We start from the raw sequence: 17,961 nt of genomic DNA on the forward strand, positions 1-17,961 counted from the left end.
TTTTCCAGAACATGTCTAAAATATTATCTGCTTGGGAAAACATGTTACATTCAGGGGCTATCTTACATCCTTTGGAAGCATCCAGAGTGAAAGCAGTGAGATCATCCTTCAGAGTTCTTGCAAAAGTACTTGGATTTCTCCTGAAGCCAATAAAAGCACCCTGGTTTCTTAAGGGCTGAGAAACAGGAGTCCATTTCTAGTGAGGACCTCTCAAAAATCACTTCTGAATGTCTGGAATGGTAAGAAGGAGACAACAGAGGTCTTGGGCTCCTCCATTTCTGACAAGTCTTGGCACCACTTTTGTGACTCCATTGGCTCTTTACTCTCCATTTAATAGAGTCTCTTGTCAAACGTTTGGTCTCCCGAAAGGAAACAGCCTCTGGAAGACGACCCAAAGTAGATGGAAGTGGAGAGGAGTGAATGTGGTCAGTATGTGCCACTTCCTCTTCCACGAGGTTAGTCTCTGAAAACCCTCCTGTGAATGGTTTCTCTTCTTTCAAGCCAGAAGAGCCCCACCAAGACTGAATGAGCTGGTAACTGTGACAAAAGTATGGAGCAGCTTGCTGCCATGCTTCCACAAACTCCCTCTCAGCATTTTTTAAATGAAAGAAGGCAGATGCTGAAGTGAATGTTAGTGGTGCAGACACTTGATAATCAGGCATCAGCATGCCCAAGAGCCCAAAGTCACCCACGTGGGTTTTAAAAATGGAACTGTCACAGCATCAGAAAACTGACTCATCAAAACAGCAGGTATTTCCACTGCAGTATAAACTGAATTAGAAAGATTGGGAAAGAAGATTTCTGCAAAAAGCTGCAACCCCAATGGATGCCTGAGGACCAGCAATAACCTGTGGAACAACAGTAAACTTACAAAGATATGGCTGAATACTGAAGGAATGATTCTACTCACTGTCTTCAAAGGGGCTGTCAAACATGGAGATGCTGGTCTAAAAACAGCTGTTTGGACAAGGGTTAATGCCTTCAGGGCTTTAGAGGACAAGCAGGGTCATCATGGTCAACCGCTTTTCTTAATAGCAACCTCTGTATATTTTTACAATTCTCTATGTTGGCTTTTTCCCTGGGGGAGCACTTTGTCTTTTCTTCCCTTAAAGCTTATAGCTCCAAACTGAATTTAGACAGCACTCATACCACATTCACATCTGTGGTTTTGTACTTGAGCGATAACTGTCCTGTGAAAAGTACACTGCCAGCAAACTCCAAAAATAAACTAGGTTAAGTGAAAAGTAAAACTCTGAATTATTATGGATATGTACTTAACCAGAATATTTTACTTTCAAGGAAAGAATTAGTGCACATTATTTAACTACTGTGGTGGGAAAGTGTTTTATAAGCTAGGTCATGCCTACTCAACCTGATGGACTTCACCAAAGAAATGGATGACTGCAAAATGGTTCAGACCGTCTACTTTGTCATGGCCAAGGCATTTGACACAAAATCCCACTCAGGCATTGTTGGCAAACTCAGGAGGTTAAGTATAAACTCTTATGTTACCCAATGGATAGCCAACTGGCTCACAGACAGGACACAGGAAGTTAGAACTGGGGAGTCCATCTCTACAAAGAGGCCACTCACAAGTAGAGTCCCTCAAAGACTGGTCCTGGGACCACTCCTTTTGGCAGTTGCTTCTCTAGAATCAAGGGCAATGCCAATGGCCTCTGGCTGTCTAAATTTGCAGATGATTGCAAATTAAGAGAATTCATAGAATCCCACATTGACACAAATGTTCTCCAGGAAGGGCTGACACAGACAAACAACTGGTGTCAGAACCATAGACTAAAACTAAATGCTAAGAAATGCATAATATTATCCTTTGGGAAGTCATCCACCCTGGTAAGTATCATACTGACAACATGCCCAAAGAGTTGACCCATTAGTCAGGGACTTGGGGACACATGTAGCCAGCAATCTAGCCTTTGACCATCGATTCAGTGCAAACTTCACCCCCCTCTCACCCACTAAAGGGCCCATTTCAATACTGAAAGATTGCCAAATTCTGGTAATAACGCCCACACAGGTAAAAAACGCACTCTTCAAAGCTAAGAATACAGCATCCATGGGACCAGACGACATCCCAGACTGTGTACTACATGAACTACAAAATGAACTGGCACCTCACCTAAGTGTCATGTTTAATCATAGCCTCACCTCAGGCTTCGTGCCCACTGAGTGGCACACAGCTACAGTTATCCCACTCCACAAGGGGGGGGGATCCACCTTGGATCCCAGGAACTACCACCCCATCAGTCCGACGAGCCTGATCTGCAAGGCCATGGAATGTATTAACATGGAACTTATAAACAAAGACACTGGCAACCTTCAAACCGTGGACTCCACGTAGTTTGGGTTCGTGAAGGGCAGATCTTGTCTCCTGAACCTGATTGACTTCTTCGAATCAGTCTCCAGAGCCATAGACAAGGGTAAGGTGGTCCACGCAGCCTATCTGGACCTCGCCAAGGCCTTCGACACCATCCCCCACTCTGGAATCATAGATAAACTTACTAAGCTGGGCATTAATCCCTACATCACTCGATGGGTTGCCAAATGATTTACTGACAAAACCCACACTGTAAAAGTAGATGACTCCAAATCCAGCTCCAGAGAAGTGACAAGTGCAGTACCTTAGGGTTCAGTCCTCGGACCGCTCTTGTTTGGCATCTACTTCTCTGAAGTACAGACCAACACTAAGAGACTCTGGCTAACAAAGTTCGCAGATGACTGCAAACTGGGAGCCATTATTGAATCCCTAAATTATGTGGATATTCTACTAGAGGGCCTTACAGAAACAGATGCTTGGTGCCAGAGTCATGGTTTCAAGCTCATTGCCAAGAAATGTATAGTTATCCCCTTTGGGAAAAAACATGTACCCGTGAATTACCACATAGGTGGCAGTACACTAAACACTGAAAGTGTGATGAGACTTAGGGACACAGGTGGACAGTGGTCTCACTTTCGATAACCACATCGCCACAATAGTCAGGAAATCCTTCTAGGTGGCACACCTCATCACTAAGTGCTTTTCATCCAGAAAAAAGGAGGTCATTGTCCCACTGTACTCAAGCCTCATTAGACCCATTATAGAATACAATGCCCCGTTTGGTATGTACCTCTCAACACATCTGCAACAACTGTAAAGGCCGCAGAAATACCTCACTAAAAGAATCACAGGCCTAAAGCAGATGTCCTATGCTGACCGTCTAAAAACACCACCACCTATATTCTGTCACATATCGTCTACTCAGAGGCAATCTCTGCTTACCATACAAGGCCTTGTCAAACCCAGAGCTGTTGGACATGCTACACTTAAAGAAATCCCAACAGACATGCACCAGGGATCTAAACCTTGTCATCACAATGAACACAACACGCTGGAGGGACAGGTTCCTGACTCAGAGACTCCCCAGACTCTGGAATAGACTGCCCATACATGTCAAGCAGAGCGCCTCTTTGGCCTGCTTCAAAAGGAACCTTGATGATTGGATGGGAGATCGGAAATTCACCGTGGGGATCACGTCAGTCACCCTTGCTAGACAGGGGTCCAGGGAAGTAAATACTGTGGGAAGAAATAGCCAGGGAGTTGTTATGACTAGGCTTGTACAGGTCCTAGGGCCGACAGCCTAGTACCAACCTATGAACCTATGTGTACAGTAGTGAAGAAATCATCCTATGCTGTGCAACTTATAAACAAAGGTATGGCATCCAGGTCCCAAGAGGTTACTGTTCCACTGTATTCGGCATTCATCAGACCTATCATTGAGTACACTACCTCCTTTTGTATGTACCTAACCAGGCATATCCAACAAATGGAATGTCCACAAAGGTTCATCATTAAATGAATACAGGGCATAAGTAACATGACCTGTGTGGATCTCCTCAAGGCCCTATCCTTGCATTCTGTCTCCTACAGGCTGTTGGCAGGAAATCTATGTTTGGCATATAAGGCATTGTCAGACCCAAACTGACGGACCTCCTGCATATCCACAAATCAAACAGCTGCAAAATTACCCATTCTAACGACTTAATCTTTGCCTGTAATACAAATAGGACATGCTGGAGAGACAGGTATATATCTCAGAGACTACCGCTTCTCTGGAACAGGCTCCCCAACCATGTGAAACACAGTTCCTACCTAGCTCAATTCAAGTGTAACTTGGACAACTGGATGGGGAACAAGAAATTCATCCCTGATTTGGTACCTATATCTCTAATGGACACATCCAGCCTGTAAATGGTTTATCTCCCAGGCCCCTACTTGTAAATGCATAATCTCTCAAGCCCCTGCTTACAGTTATCAAGGGTATCAGAACTTGCAAGAGATCTGAGATGCAAGGCTAGGCTTAAAAAGGCCCTTATGGTCATTAGGTTCATAGGTGCTTACTATGCTATGCAAGTTAAAAGTTACAGCATGTCAATCTGATTACCTGACCAATTTAACTTTAACAATATAGAAATAAAATTAAACTTTTAACATGTACAAACATGAGCTGATCAATACATAGGCTGGCTAACACAATGGGAACATGAAAGTTCTGTAGTCAACTTTGAATACTTAACATTCAAGTTTTAAAAACAAAAATCACAACTCAACTGGTATTCACCACACAGTGAATGAACACTGGACTCTGTTCACCATGCTGTGATCTTTGTTTTGACAAAAGTGTACCAAAGACAACATCAAGGAACTATAAAACCTACTTCTGAGAATCCAGCTGATCTTGCCACATATCCCTTTGACATCAACAGTACAGTAGCAGAACTGAATATTGTGATGGAATGCACAAATGGGCTGCTCTTCTGTGTTTTAACTTACCCAGTACTTCTGCAGTGGCCATTATTTCACAAGTGTACATAGCTGCCATAAGTCGTTGTGGCTTAACCTGGAAAGCGTATCTACAGGCGTCCTTCATGGTGGCTATCAGTTGTCCAGAGAAGGGGCCATAACAATCAGACACTTCTCTATGTGTACTATTAGGAGTTCTCCCAGGATATGGGATATTTTCCTGTCTTTTGCCATTGTTTGTTTGATCTTCTGGGACTAATGTGCTATTTTCCGTTTCAGAAATCTCATCCTTTATCTGCTGCAATTCTTGTGTCTCATCTTGTTCGACAGAGTCCTGACTATGCACCTGTGTTAACTGTTTGCTCAAGTCCCATCTCTCTAAAACAAAACAAACACCCATCAGTGGCTCTTCACACATAGGTCCTGAAAGGGTAGCTAACTGAAACCCACTTACAATGCTGTTACCAAAATCACGATAGATTACAGATTCTTCAGTTTTTTGCTTGAGGCAGTACCAAACAGATGGCCTCTGGTGACCTTCTATTCTATTCAGCAGAATATTAGGCCCATAACGTCGTGGGCCAAATGCCCAAATCTGATCTGTGGCATTTCGCCACCTTCTTCCTTTGAAATGCTGATCAAGCATATTCCTAAATTCCTGGATATCCTCAAGGGTTTTTTGGCTGATTGCATGGGAATCCCCACCTTCTTTCAAAGAAAGGTTGAGTTGTTCCATAGTACGAATTAAATCGCTCTTTTCTTCCAAAAGTTGTGTCAGTTCCTCAGGGAGTGGCATTGCTCTCACACTAATAGTAGCTAGTTTATTTGGAGTGTTCATGGTTATTAATCCATCAGAATCCACCACAACACCTTCTGGGAGTTTATTTTGCTCCTGTTTTACTTGATGTATGACAGCAACTTTCTGTTGTCTTCCTATGTCTTCATTCACCACATCTACTTTCGGAGGACGAATTATTGTTTCTCTAAATGGAATTATGGGATCAGAAACTGTAATTTCAATTTTTGCAAACCTACAAAAAAAGGAAAATGCTATTAGATTTGCTCTGAATGAAGGCGGATAAAAGGAAAATACATTAACAAAGCATTTATATGCAGTAACTGATGATTTTAAGGTCTAACATTTTCTTGACTTTATATGATGTTATTCTTTAAAAAGACTGTGTGATAGTTTGAATGGATAGAGCACTGTCTTCAGAAATAACAGCAATGTAAGCATATCCAAGAACTTAAGAAAATGTCTCTTGTACCAAAACCTTCCTAAGCTTCAGATCCTCACAGAATGCACTTAGAAACATTTCCATCCTCACACCCTTCTGAACATTGCAAGGTGCCCTAAGAGAGCTTTAGGCCTTTTCCTTGACAGATAAAGTGCCCTGTTGTTCTTCACTCTGTTGTCAATCAAGGGAAGTATGTAAGTATAGGGGTGGGTCCTCCTCCTTCAGTTTATGACCAGAGCTGACCAGGAAGACAGAAGAGAGAGTCCCTAGGGCATGACCAAAAATCAACAATCCAATGGTAGGAAGGCAGGTTCAGACTCCTTATTCTCAGCCCGTAAGGGTCTGGAACTATGATATGTTTCTTTCACAACAAAAGTGTTGTACAACCAAGAAATCAAGGTCTTTGCCTGTGTGTGTCTACAGAGCAGTGCTGACTCAAACAGTACGAGAAAATGCTATGTTAACAGGCCATGAAAGGACTGCCCAGTTAAAACCTGTCCTAAATTTAGAGGCTCAGTTAAGAGAGCAATGTTTAATGAAGATAAGAATACTAGCTGTTATTTAAGCATCACAGGTTTCCTGGAGGAAAAAGAAAATCCACAAAAAGAGGGAGGTGAATTAGAGTCGGTCTTAATGGAATGTGCCTTTTCAGAGCCAGGCTAAATCTTCCCCCACTAGTCAAAGCAAAATGTGTATTTTCAGAGTTAGAGCAGCAGTTACATCACACAAGGTGATTTTACATCAACATTACACGCATCCCTGTCGCCTGCCGATTTTACTGTACCACTGCTCTAACTTGTATCCACTCCTAAGTGGATGCTTTTTAAAGAAATGCAGGCTTCTGTTTAGTTATTCTGCCTACCAATTTACAAAACAACTATACCACCAATAATTAAAGCTAAAACAAAATGGTGAGTACCCAAAGCCTTTAAAAAGGAAAAGAAAAGCTCACAAATTAAGAGCAAAACTTACTAAGCATTAGACAATTGTCACAGATTAAGTACTGAAAATCTGGTTTTGGCTTCCATTCATGATCAGATGTATTTAAAGAAAATTCACCCTTTTTATTAATTACTCTCCCTGTCACTCTACAAATCCACAACATGACCAAGAAAATGAAACTAAAACAACATTGTGATCAAGCAGCATGAGAAAGAGCCCAAAGTCATCACATAGGTTGTGACGCCCCACCACTGGCCCAGCAATTAAGGATTCTCAATCCTCACCACTAGCACCACTGGGAGGATGACAGGTACACACACAGTATTTCCAGATGCAGCTTTCTGCATCAAGTGCAATTTCCATTAACAGCACAGAGAGACCACAGTCAGTCCCAGGGATGGTTTCTCCATCTTTCTCCAGATCCCCAGTAAGACTCACCACTGGCACAGCTACAGAATTGAGATCTCAGCTGAGTGGCCAAACCAAGACCACCAGCACCCTCTCTGTCCAACCAGTGCTTCTTGCCCCTGCCCAAGTAGCTGACTCACACTCTCTGAGGTTTGATTTACACACACACACCTGGAAAAGGCTGGCGCAGGCTAACTAGCTCTACCTCCTTCTGCCCAGAAAAAAAGGTTATTACTGCTACCAGCCGCCTCTCTATCAGCTACTTTAAGACCCTTAACAAAGGGTTTCCAATCTTACACTGCAATATTACTATCAATACAAATGGTAGTTTGACCAAGGCTATTAGGAGTGGCCTACGCAGAGTCACCAAATAAACATGCAAGTACTCTCAGAGCTTAAATGTGTCTAGACATACCAGCCACAATAAAAGGTTTAAATATATTTAACAATAGATATAAGAACAAGACAATACTAAATGTATATATATATATATATATATATATATATATATATATATATATATATTAGAGATATTATAGATGTTGTCAGGTCAAAGACAAAATACAGAATGCTCAGTCTCTCTCAGAGACTTCTTAAATTAATATCTCAAATATTATGAAAGCTAGCAGTATTTAGCATCTACCTGTGAAAGTACATACACAAGGGCTTTTCCTCAGATCTTTGCAGATCCTGGAAGTCATAAAACAATAAAACACTTCCAAGATGATAATAGAAAACTTCTCAGCATAGACATTGTCTCTGTTGCTGCAATGAAACTGAAAGATAACATCTTTTCTATGGCCCAGCCATAAAGTAAATTAATTTCAGCTATTTTTCTGAAGTTTTGCAAGTTTATGTATTCCAGTTCCCTCTGTTAAAATATATACATTTAAACAGTTACAACAGTGTATGTACATTTCTGTTTTATTCCAGTAGGGCATGCTGTGGTTACCTTTTTAGCATTTAGAAAAAACCTTTTCAACACACACATTTCTGTACCAGCAGTTTGATATACACCTGACATACAGTTCTATAACATTTGTAACACAAGTATCTTACATGAATCGTGTTGATATTCCCAAATGACATAGAATTGTCTACCCCCCTCACCGAAGACTCAAGCTAGGTTTTCAAGTGACCCTTAAAACGTTGCTTGAGAGGGATAAGCCTATCTGGGAATACCTTACCCCATTCCCTGTATTGAGATCCCAGCTGCCTTGACATTGCTGACCCCAGTACAGTGCTGCACTGTCCTATCATATGCTTGCAACTCTAGGGTCCACCATAGTAATTTGGGACTTTGCTGGCTGGCAACTTGTAGCCATAGTTCCCTCTCAGACTATTCCTGCCTTGTACTGCAAATACTTAGCACCAGAGCCTCCCTATTATGGTAAGGTATCATCATGTTAACATGGTACAATTTGTACCCGTGCCTCCTGCCTAGCAGTTCTACCATGTAGTTAACATCACTGACCTTCCTTACCACCTTGAAGGGTCCCTCCCAAGCTGCCTGCAACTTGTTATATCTGACAGGAATGAGAACCACAACATGCTGCCCCACAGCATACTCTCTAGCTCAAGCATTCCTGTCATACCATACCTTTTTCTGCTGCTGGCCTTCTGCCAGGTTCTCCTGGGACAAGCCTATGAGTTCCCTGAATCTTGTCTTGAGGTTTAGGACATATACCACAACAGACTCCTTGTGGGGTTTACACTCACCCTCCCACTCATCATGAATCAAATCTAGAGGTCCCCTCACCCTGCACCCATATAGTAACTCAAAGGGTGAAAAAATAAGAAGTTATGTACTCACCATAATGTTCCATCTGAGTAGGTGACTTAATTTGTCTGCAACCTTTGGGTCTTGGATCCGACTTCAGATCCGAGCCAACAACTTATTTTACAGCTTATGGATCCGAGCTCCTAGCCCCTCCCCTTACCCATAATCCCCTGCCAACCCTGATTGACCTCAGATCAAGTTTGCCCTTATACCAAAATTCAGACCAAAAGCATCCCGAAAGGGACCAAGAAAAGACATTCAAGAATTAACTTCTGAAGGCCAGGGGAAGGGGGGGGGGGTGGTTGCAAACAAAGGAAGTCACCTACTCAGATGGAACGTTATGGTGAGTACATAACTTCTTAATCTGAAGTAGGGACTTCATTTGTCAGCAACCTCTGGGACAGAGTCCCCAGCTACCAGAATCTTGGGCGGCCATCATGGGAGGATGTTCCGGAGCACTGCGGAGCCAAAGGATGCTCTCCCTCTGGAAATAACGTCCAGCTTATAATGGTTGATAAAGGTATGAGATGAGGCCCAAGTGGCTGCAGAGCAAATATCATCCAAAGATACTCTATATCTAAAGGCAGCAGAAGTAGATATGGAGTGAGTAGAATGCGCCCGTACTCCCTGAGGTGCGGGCCTCCCAGAAGTTTCATAGTCCAGAAGAATACACTGTGAAATCCATCATGATAAGGTGACCTTAGAAATAGCTTTACCCAAATTGAATTTGGCAAAGGAAATAAACTGATTGGATTGTCTGTGACCAGCAGTCCTATGAATGTAGAAGCGCAATTGTCTGTGCACGTCTAAGGAGTGCAGCTTGTATTCTCCTTTATTCTGATACTTAGGGAAGAAAACTAGCAGGTTAATGGACTGACTGATATTGGTTTCTGAGGCCACCTTAGGAAGAAAGGAGGGACTGGTCCTGAGGTACACTCTATCCTGATGAAAAATCAAGTAGGGAGGTTTCGCACAAAGGGCCTGAAGTTCGGAAACTCTTTTCGCTGAAGTGATGGCGACAAGGAACGCCATTTTCCAGGAAAGTTTTTTAAGTTCGGCCGAGGCAGCTGGTTCAAAGGGAGGGGCAGTCAAGGCTTGAAGGACTAGTGATAGATCCCAAGGGGGGTACAGCTTCCTTCACAGGAGGCCTGAGCAGGAAAGTACCCTTGAGGAAGGTTTTACATAAATTCGCAGTCATCAAGGGACCTGTCTCGTGTCCCACATGGTAATGAGAAGTGGCTGCCAATTGAACCCTGACCATAGAACAGCTAGCTCCCCATTGAAAAAGTCCGGTGAGGAAATCCAAGACGGACGGTAACAAAGCCGTGAAGGGATCTATGTTATGGTGTTCCGCCCAGATGGAAAAACGCTTCCATTTACTGCGATAGACTTTTCTAGTGGAAGGTTTATGTGCTGCCACCAAGATGGCTTTAACTGGTGAAGAGATGCCGGAAGTCCTGACTAAGAGTGGAACTGGAGCAGCCAAGCTGTCAGCTTCAGGTTGTCCACATTTGGGGTCGGTAGACCTAAGGGATGGGATATTAGATCCAGAATGGGATCCAGAATCCAGGGAGGATTCACCAGATGAGACCACAGGTAAGGGAACCAAGTTTGACGAGGCCAGAATGGGGCAATGAGGATCATTCTGCTCCCCAAATGAGAGGCTTTCTGTACAAGTTTCAGCATCAGGGGTAGATGAGGATAGGCATAAAGTAGACCGGGAGGCCAAGCATGCACTAGAGTGTCTCTCGGGGTTTCCCCGAGGGGCGGAATCAGAGCGAAGAAGCTGGAGCATTTCGTATTTGAGGGAGTGGCAAAAAGATCGCAGCAGGGTTGCCCCCATTCGGCAAAAATCCGCTTCGCTACCTGGGAATTGAGAGACCACTCGTAAGGGGAAAGAATAGTGCGGCTGAGCTTGTCCGCCAGAATATTGGACCGTCCTGTAATGTGCGTTGCGATAAGGAAGCGGTTGGTGATCGCCCATTCCCACACCCTCATGGCCTCGCGACAGAGAGGGTAGGACCTGGTCCCCCCTGTTTGTTGATGTACCAGACAACTGACATGTTGTCCATCTGTATCGCAACAGTTCCTACGGGGGGGGGGTTCTGAAGTGCTTGCAACGCCAACAGCACCGCCCTCATCTCCAGAACATTGATATGCAAGGAGGTCTCTGTGTCGTTCCACATGCCTTGGACCGTTCTGCCTGAGCAATGCCCCCCCCACCCAAGGCGAGAGGCATCAGTGGTCACCGTGGCAAGGGGAGGCAGCGTGCAGAAGGGTCGGCCGCGTATGGAGGTCTGGGGACAGGAGCCACCATAAGAGGGCCCTCCTGCAAGCCCTGCTGAGTGAGATAGGGTGACTGTGGGGAAGAAACTGAAAGGACCATTGGACTAAAAGGGTCCACTGTAGCACCTTCGTATTCAGACGAGTGCATGGAAGAAGAGTTATTGCTGCCGCCATGGAGCCTAGCGCCCTCAGGACCAATTCCGCCGGTGGAGCTTTTGATTGGAGGATGGCCCGCACATGAAGCCTCAGGTTTTGAAGTCACACCAAAGTGAGGAACGCTTGCAGACTTCTCGTATCTAGTTTGGCCCCTGTGAACTCTATCATTTGTGTCGGAGCAAGGGAGGATTTGTCCATGTTGATCGTAATGCCTAGTTGGGGAGCTAGCCGGAGAAAGTAATTTCTGACTGCGCAGAGTAGATGCCTTGTTGGGGTGGACAGGAGCCAGTCGTCCAGGTACGGGAAGACCTGCATTCCCTGGAGTCTCAGGTAGGCCGCTATCACTGCTAACACTTTGGTAAACACCCTGGGGACTGTGGTGAGACCAAAGGGAAGGACCCTGAACTGATAGTGACTGGCTCCCAGCCGGAAGCGGAGAAACCTCCTGGATCGTCTGTCCATTAAAATGTGATAGTACGCAGCCTTGAGGTCTACTGAGCACATCCAGTCACTCTCCCGCAAGAGGGGGAGAATGGATTGAAGGGTGACCATCCGGAATTCTTCTTTGGTTACTGACAGGTTCAAGAGTGAAAGGTCGAGAATCGGTCTCAAGTCCCCAGTCTTTTTGGCACCAGAAAGAACCTGGAGTAAAACCCTAATCCGAGCTGATCTGAGGGGACGGGCTGGATGGCTCTTTTGTTTAGCAGCTGCTGAATTTCTGCAGCTGCTGCCTCCTTCTGATCGGGTGGTACATCGGGGAGGTTTTTGAGTCTGGGGACATGGTGCAGTGGAATTTTGCAACCTCTGGATATGATACGAAGCACCCAGCGATCTGACGTAATGGACTCCCAAGCCACCAGGTGCTTCCGCCCTCCGACTGCCTCCAGAGTGGAGCAGTCAGGCAACCCCTCAGGGCTGCTGCATGGGCCGATCAGAGAAGGTTTCTCTGGACCCAAAATTTTTCGGGGCCCCTCTGCCTCTAGGGCTGTGTCCTCCCTGTCCTCCTCTGCCACGGAAGGACTGGTTGTCCGGAGCAGGATGGGAATGTTGTGATTTCCAGAACCACATCTTCTGTCACTTTTGTTTATTGGAGAAGGACCTCTGGTGAGCAGAGAAGCGGACTCCGACTGCAGACAACGTCTTCCCATCCTTTTCACTCTGGACAAGTGTCTCGCGAATGGTCTTGCCAAACAAGGCAGAACCATCAAAGGGGGCATTCGCAAAGGACGCCTTAACGGAGCTAGGCCTGACGTCTCATGACTAGACCCGCTTCGCTGGCTCTAGCGGCTCCCTCTGTGGTGTAGGACAAAAGCCGCATAGAGGTATTTGAAACAGATCTTAGAGTGGCCATACGAGTGGAGTACAACTGCTTGTCTTCCGCCGACATGGACTCTGGGGGGGAAGCAGCATATTCTTTGATAAGATCTCGCTACATCCTGATGACATGTGCCATGTAGTTCAGGGACCTTACTGAGAAGGTCGCTGAACTAAATACCCGCTTCCTGAGGCGATCCATAGAGCAGGACTCCTTGCTCGGTGGATGGACCGAGGGGCTCTCCTGAGCTAATTCCCTCTTGGTGGCCGCCGCCATCAACATGGCATCTACGGGGGGACCCTTGCTCCAATGGGACCGGTCTGCAGGGGGACTCAAAATTCTATCCGGGCGTTTGGGGAATGGCTCCATAGTGTCTGGCTCCTTCCACGCCCTGGTGGTGATAAGGTCCACCAGAGGGTCGGCCGGAGGGGACACCCAAGAGGTAGACGGGCCTGCTTCGAATGCCTCCAGGAACACGGATTCGTCGGAGGAAGCCTTGGGGGCAGACCACCCCCCCCCTTGATCCTGAGCATTTCCATGATGTCTCCAAAGGAGATATCCTCAGGGGTGACCTTGGGGAGCCTTCCCCTTCATCCAAGTCAGTGTCCTCTGTTAAGGACTCGGGGGAGTCCATGTGTCTCCTCTTACAATTATACTTGCGAGGCACTTCCTCGGGGGGGAATGTCCGAGGAGGTCTCACCAGCAATATCCTGTTCCAGTGGAACAACCTGGGACATCGAAGCAGGCTGTCCCTGTGGCCGGGTGATGGAAGCCTGACCCAGCAGAAAGGGAGTGCAGGGTGGAGCCGATGCAAGGACTGGGGGTCCAGATGCTCTCAACAGAGCCCTCTCCACTGCATCGAAGGCCGAGGGGGAGCTGCTCTCCCTGGGGTCTGAAAGCAGACTCCCACTCATATCCGATGAAGGGATCGGAACCGGCACCGAGGCCATCGGATCCGAAGGACCCGTGTGCTCCGACCTGGATGGAGCCGAAGGCACACTGAATCCCTCGGATCTGAAGCTTGGCCCACGGCTCTGGGAGGTCGGATCCGACGAAGGACCCGACAGACTCGAGGGCAAGGTCAGATCCGAAGTACACAGTACTGTCGGCACTGACCCACCCCCGGCTTCGAGTTCTCTGAACCCGGGAAGCGGGTTGGAGAAGGAGCTATCGGGGCAAAAAAAGGTGTCGAGCTCCCCCTGAAGGGGGGGGGGGGCAAGAGCACTCCCATCTGCAGCTGGGCCTGGATGAGCCTTCTCATCATCCAGTCCAAGTCTGCATCAGAAAGACTGTAAGTAGATCTCGACGAGGCCACCAAGGCGAGCCGGGAATGCCGCCTCGATGACCTCGACGGAGATCGGGTCTCCTCCTCCTCGGGTCCCAGGGAAAGCAAGGGGATCGGATCTGAGGAGGAGGGGACCGGGAAGCCGTGGAGGGAGAAGCCCACTTAGCTGGGGGGGGGCCGAAGCGGAGGCCTCGGCCCACCGCTTGTGGTGCTTTTCCCTCCTTTTCTCCCTCCTGGCCTCCCTTTCCTCCGGCGTCTTAGTGGGAGTTTGAGTCCCGGCCGGGGGAAGGGGGGCAGGAGTGGCTACCACCGAGGACTGAGGAGGAGCCACGGGAGTACCGGAGGCCGAAGCCGAATCCGGGGTCAAAAGTCCTGCCAGAACCAGCTTCGTCCTCCACTCTTTCAGTGCCCTGGGGTTGAACACTGCGCAAATGGAACACCCAGAGGACAGGTGTTCAACCCCAAGGCACCGAACACACCGAGTGTGGCCATCCGCCGGTGAAAGCTTATGGCCACACTCGGTGCACTTAGAAAAAATGGGTTTTGGGGCCTCCGACATTAGAAAAAATAAAGTAAACTACACAAACACACCAGGCCCCAAAAACACAATCAACACACACACACTCTACGAACCAGCGACAGGAGGAATTACACTAAAAATTAATAAAATTAACAAAAAGGGATCCTAAACCACACACACTGTTCAATTAAACCAAAAACATTTCTAATTTGACAAGTTTTGAAGACTTATCTGGTAAGTTGCCAGGAGCTCTAAAATCCAGCTGTCTCTTCTAAAAGCGGCACACTAGATCTGAGGTCAATCAGGGTTGTCAGGGGATTATGGGTAAGGGGAGGAGCTAGGAGCTCGGATCCATAAGCTGTAAAATAAGTTGCCGGCTCGGATCCGAAGTCGGATCCAAGACCCAAAGGTTGCTGACAAATGAAGTCCCTACTTCAGATCTGTGGATTCCTGGAGCACCTCTCTGCAAGCAAACAGATGGCGCAGATATTTGTCCCACATGCTCTTAACCCATTACATCTGGGTGATGCCTCCAGGTGCATCTGCAGTTAACTCCTACTGATGCTTGTAGTTGTTAAATCCTGCTTGTTCATATTTGCATCAATAATTCCAAAAACATGCAATGCACAAGGTTCTAAAAGATTTCATCTTCAAGCTTCCATAATGGCAAACTCAACTGCATAGATATTGAACCTCTGTCTAGTGCAGATAAATATATATTAAGTGTTGTTTTTATAATATTAATGTATATAGATATATTTTTTACATTTTCTAAATATTTCAACAACCAAGTAACACAAACAGAACTCCTTAGCCTCAACTGAAAACTCTCACCTAGATGAATAAAATGCTGCTGACAGTATGTGTGAAACTTCAGTGCTTGCTGAGATATTATAAGCTGTTTGCAAAATATTACAAACATAATAGTCACTGTGTTTACTGTGACTTATAACATTCAGTTTAAGACCTGGAACCTAAAGAATACTACCACTATAAAAATAGTTTGTGCTGAAGGGTTTCCCATTTATACTTCTTTCATAATCCCTATGGTTTCAGAGATATGAACATTTTTTTGAAATGTGAGGACATAATTTGATTCTGTGAAAATGCTTAGGCTCCGCCCATTGAAAGTTACAGTGCTCCTGAACACCACTGGAGTGACTGAGTTAAACTGGTCTGCAAATGCCTGTAGCATGGTCTTTAGTGCAGAGTTTAACCTCTCAACAAGACTATTAGTCTGGGGATGGTATGGGCTGGTCTTTAGATGTTTTACCTTACAGCGCTCCCACAGACAAGCCAGCAGATCTGACATGAAATTGGCATCTCTGTAAGTCAGTATTTCTTTTGGGATACTTACCCTGCTGAAAATCTCTAACAAAGCATTTGCCAACTTTTCTGCCTCAATGGAGGATAGAACCACCATTTCAGGGTATCTGGTAGCATAATCTACTACCACTAGGACATACTTTTTCCCTATAGAGTACGCAGAGGCCCTCACAATATCCATAGCCACCCATTGAAACGGCTTCTCAATATCAGGCAAAGGCATCAAAGGTGCTTCCACCTTGTCTACCTTTTGGCACTGCTCACAGGTCCTATAGTACCCTGTTACATCTCTGGAAATCCCAGGTCAATAAAGGTTCTGCATAATGCATATCTTTGTATGTTTTATGCCCATATGGCTTGCAAAGGGAATGTCACTGGCTATAGCTAGAACTGCCAGAAGGTAGACTCTAGGCACTACCAACTGCTGTATTCTATCACCCTCTAGCCCTCCCTCATGGGTCCACTCTCTATACAGTAACCCTTTGTCCCAGTATAAAGATTTCCCTTTTCCTTGACAATCAGGTGCCTCATTGGCTACCTCCCTCAGGCCTGTCTCAACTCTCTCTTTGTAACCCTTCTCAGCTCCCCTTCCACAAAAAGCCTGGTATTCTCTGACATTCTCTGACATCAGGATACCTACACCTCACTGTCGGTACTACTACTCACTTCTGCCCTTGCAGTCACTCTGTTCAATGGAACATTAGTACTCACAAGCAGCCGTGGCTCACCTTCAGTCTCACTGCTACAGGGTAGCTCCCTCTCTGAAGTAACCACCACATCAGTCCTGGCTTCAAGTGTGCAGTCTGTCTGGGTCCCCCCAGGCTACCAGACCCACATGCTTGTCTCCAAATCTGGACTGCTTGTAACTGCATGCACACAAGGTAATGCATTATCAAAATTATTCCCTATCAGGATATCTGCAGGGATACCATCATACACATCTACTCGCTTGCTTCTTTTTCCACCCTCACAGACAAGGTGAACTCTAGCCAAAGGTATATGGAATGGGGGTCCTTCCTAATGCTCTGACTGGAGTAGACTGCCCAAGCAAGTAGTCCTCCTCTTTAACCAATGCGTGCTTCACAATTGCTAGGTCAGAGGCTGTGTCTCTCTTAGCAGTGGCCTGTTTCTCATCTATTAAGACAGGATATAACGGCTTGTGGTAGTTTGGTACCCTTATTGTGTGCAGACACCTTACTGCTGGCATTCTCACTTACTGTTTCTCTCAACTTTTGTTCCCCACCTTGCTTCCGTGGACATGTATATACTACATGGCTCCACTGGTTACATTTAAAACATTTAATCCTTGATCCTGGCCATGTACCTGAACTACTAGCTTCCCCTGTTACTGGCGGACACTTTTGGGGTGGTTTAGGCTGCCCATGATGGGTTTCCTTAGAACCGTGAGCAGCATTGGGTATCCCTTTCCTGTGCAATGATGTCCTGCTTGATAGGTATAGGTCTCCCTTTTTTCCCCAACTCATCTGCTGTGTTACTTTGTCTATCCGGTAACCAGACTCTCATGTCCTCAGGCAAAGTGCTAAGGACTTGTTCCCTCATCAAAAGGTCTGCCAGCCATTCAAAAGTGGTGACCTGACGACCAACTCACCCATCTATGAAAACAGTGCTTAGCTAAGCAATATATTCTCACACTTTCATCTGCCTTGCATCTATGCCCATGAAACTGTTTTTTATAAGCTTCAGATGTTAACTTAAAACAATTGTAAATTGTGTAAATAAGCAAAACCAATTGAAAAAAAAAACACTCTTAAGAAACTGGTCGTGTTCATTATGGTATTTCCAGATGTAACTCTCTGCATCAGATGTAATTTCCCTTAACAGCACACAGAGACCACAGTCAAGTCTGGAGCTTCTACCTCATATATATATATACACACACACACACA

General features: G+C 45.8%; 1 protein-coding gene across 1 annotated transcript in view; it reads right to left on the reverse strand.

Moving 5' to 3' along the window:
- The window catches only part of EFL1 (elongation factor like GTPase 1), a 1,877,823-nt gene that overhangs the window by 466,815 nt on the left and 1,393,047 nt on the right, over positions 1–17,961 (reverse strand). Inside the window, exon 18 of the mRNA XM_044077803.1 lies at positions 4,829–5,829. Coding sequence (XP_043933738.1) covers positions 4,829–5,829 — 1,001 coding nt within the window. The remainder of the gene's footprint in view (positions 1–4,828; positions 5,830–17,961) is intronic.

The sequence above is a fragment of the Protopterus annectens genome, chromosome 7.part0 (genome assembly GCF_019279795.1).
Source record: "Protopterus annectens isolate FY-2018-M chromosome 7.part0, PAN1.0, whole genome shotgun sequence".
In the NCBI taxonomy this organism is placed as follows: domain Eukaryota; kingdom Metazoa; phylum Chordata; order Ceratodontiformes; family Protopteridae; genus Protopterus; species Protopterus annectens.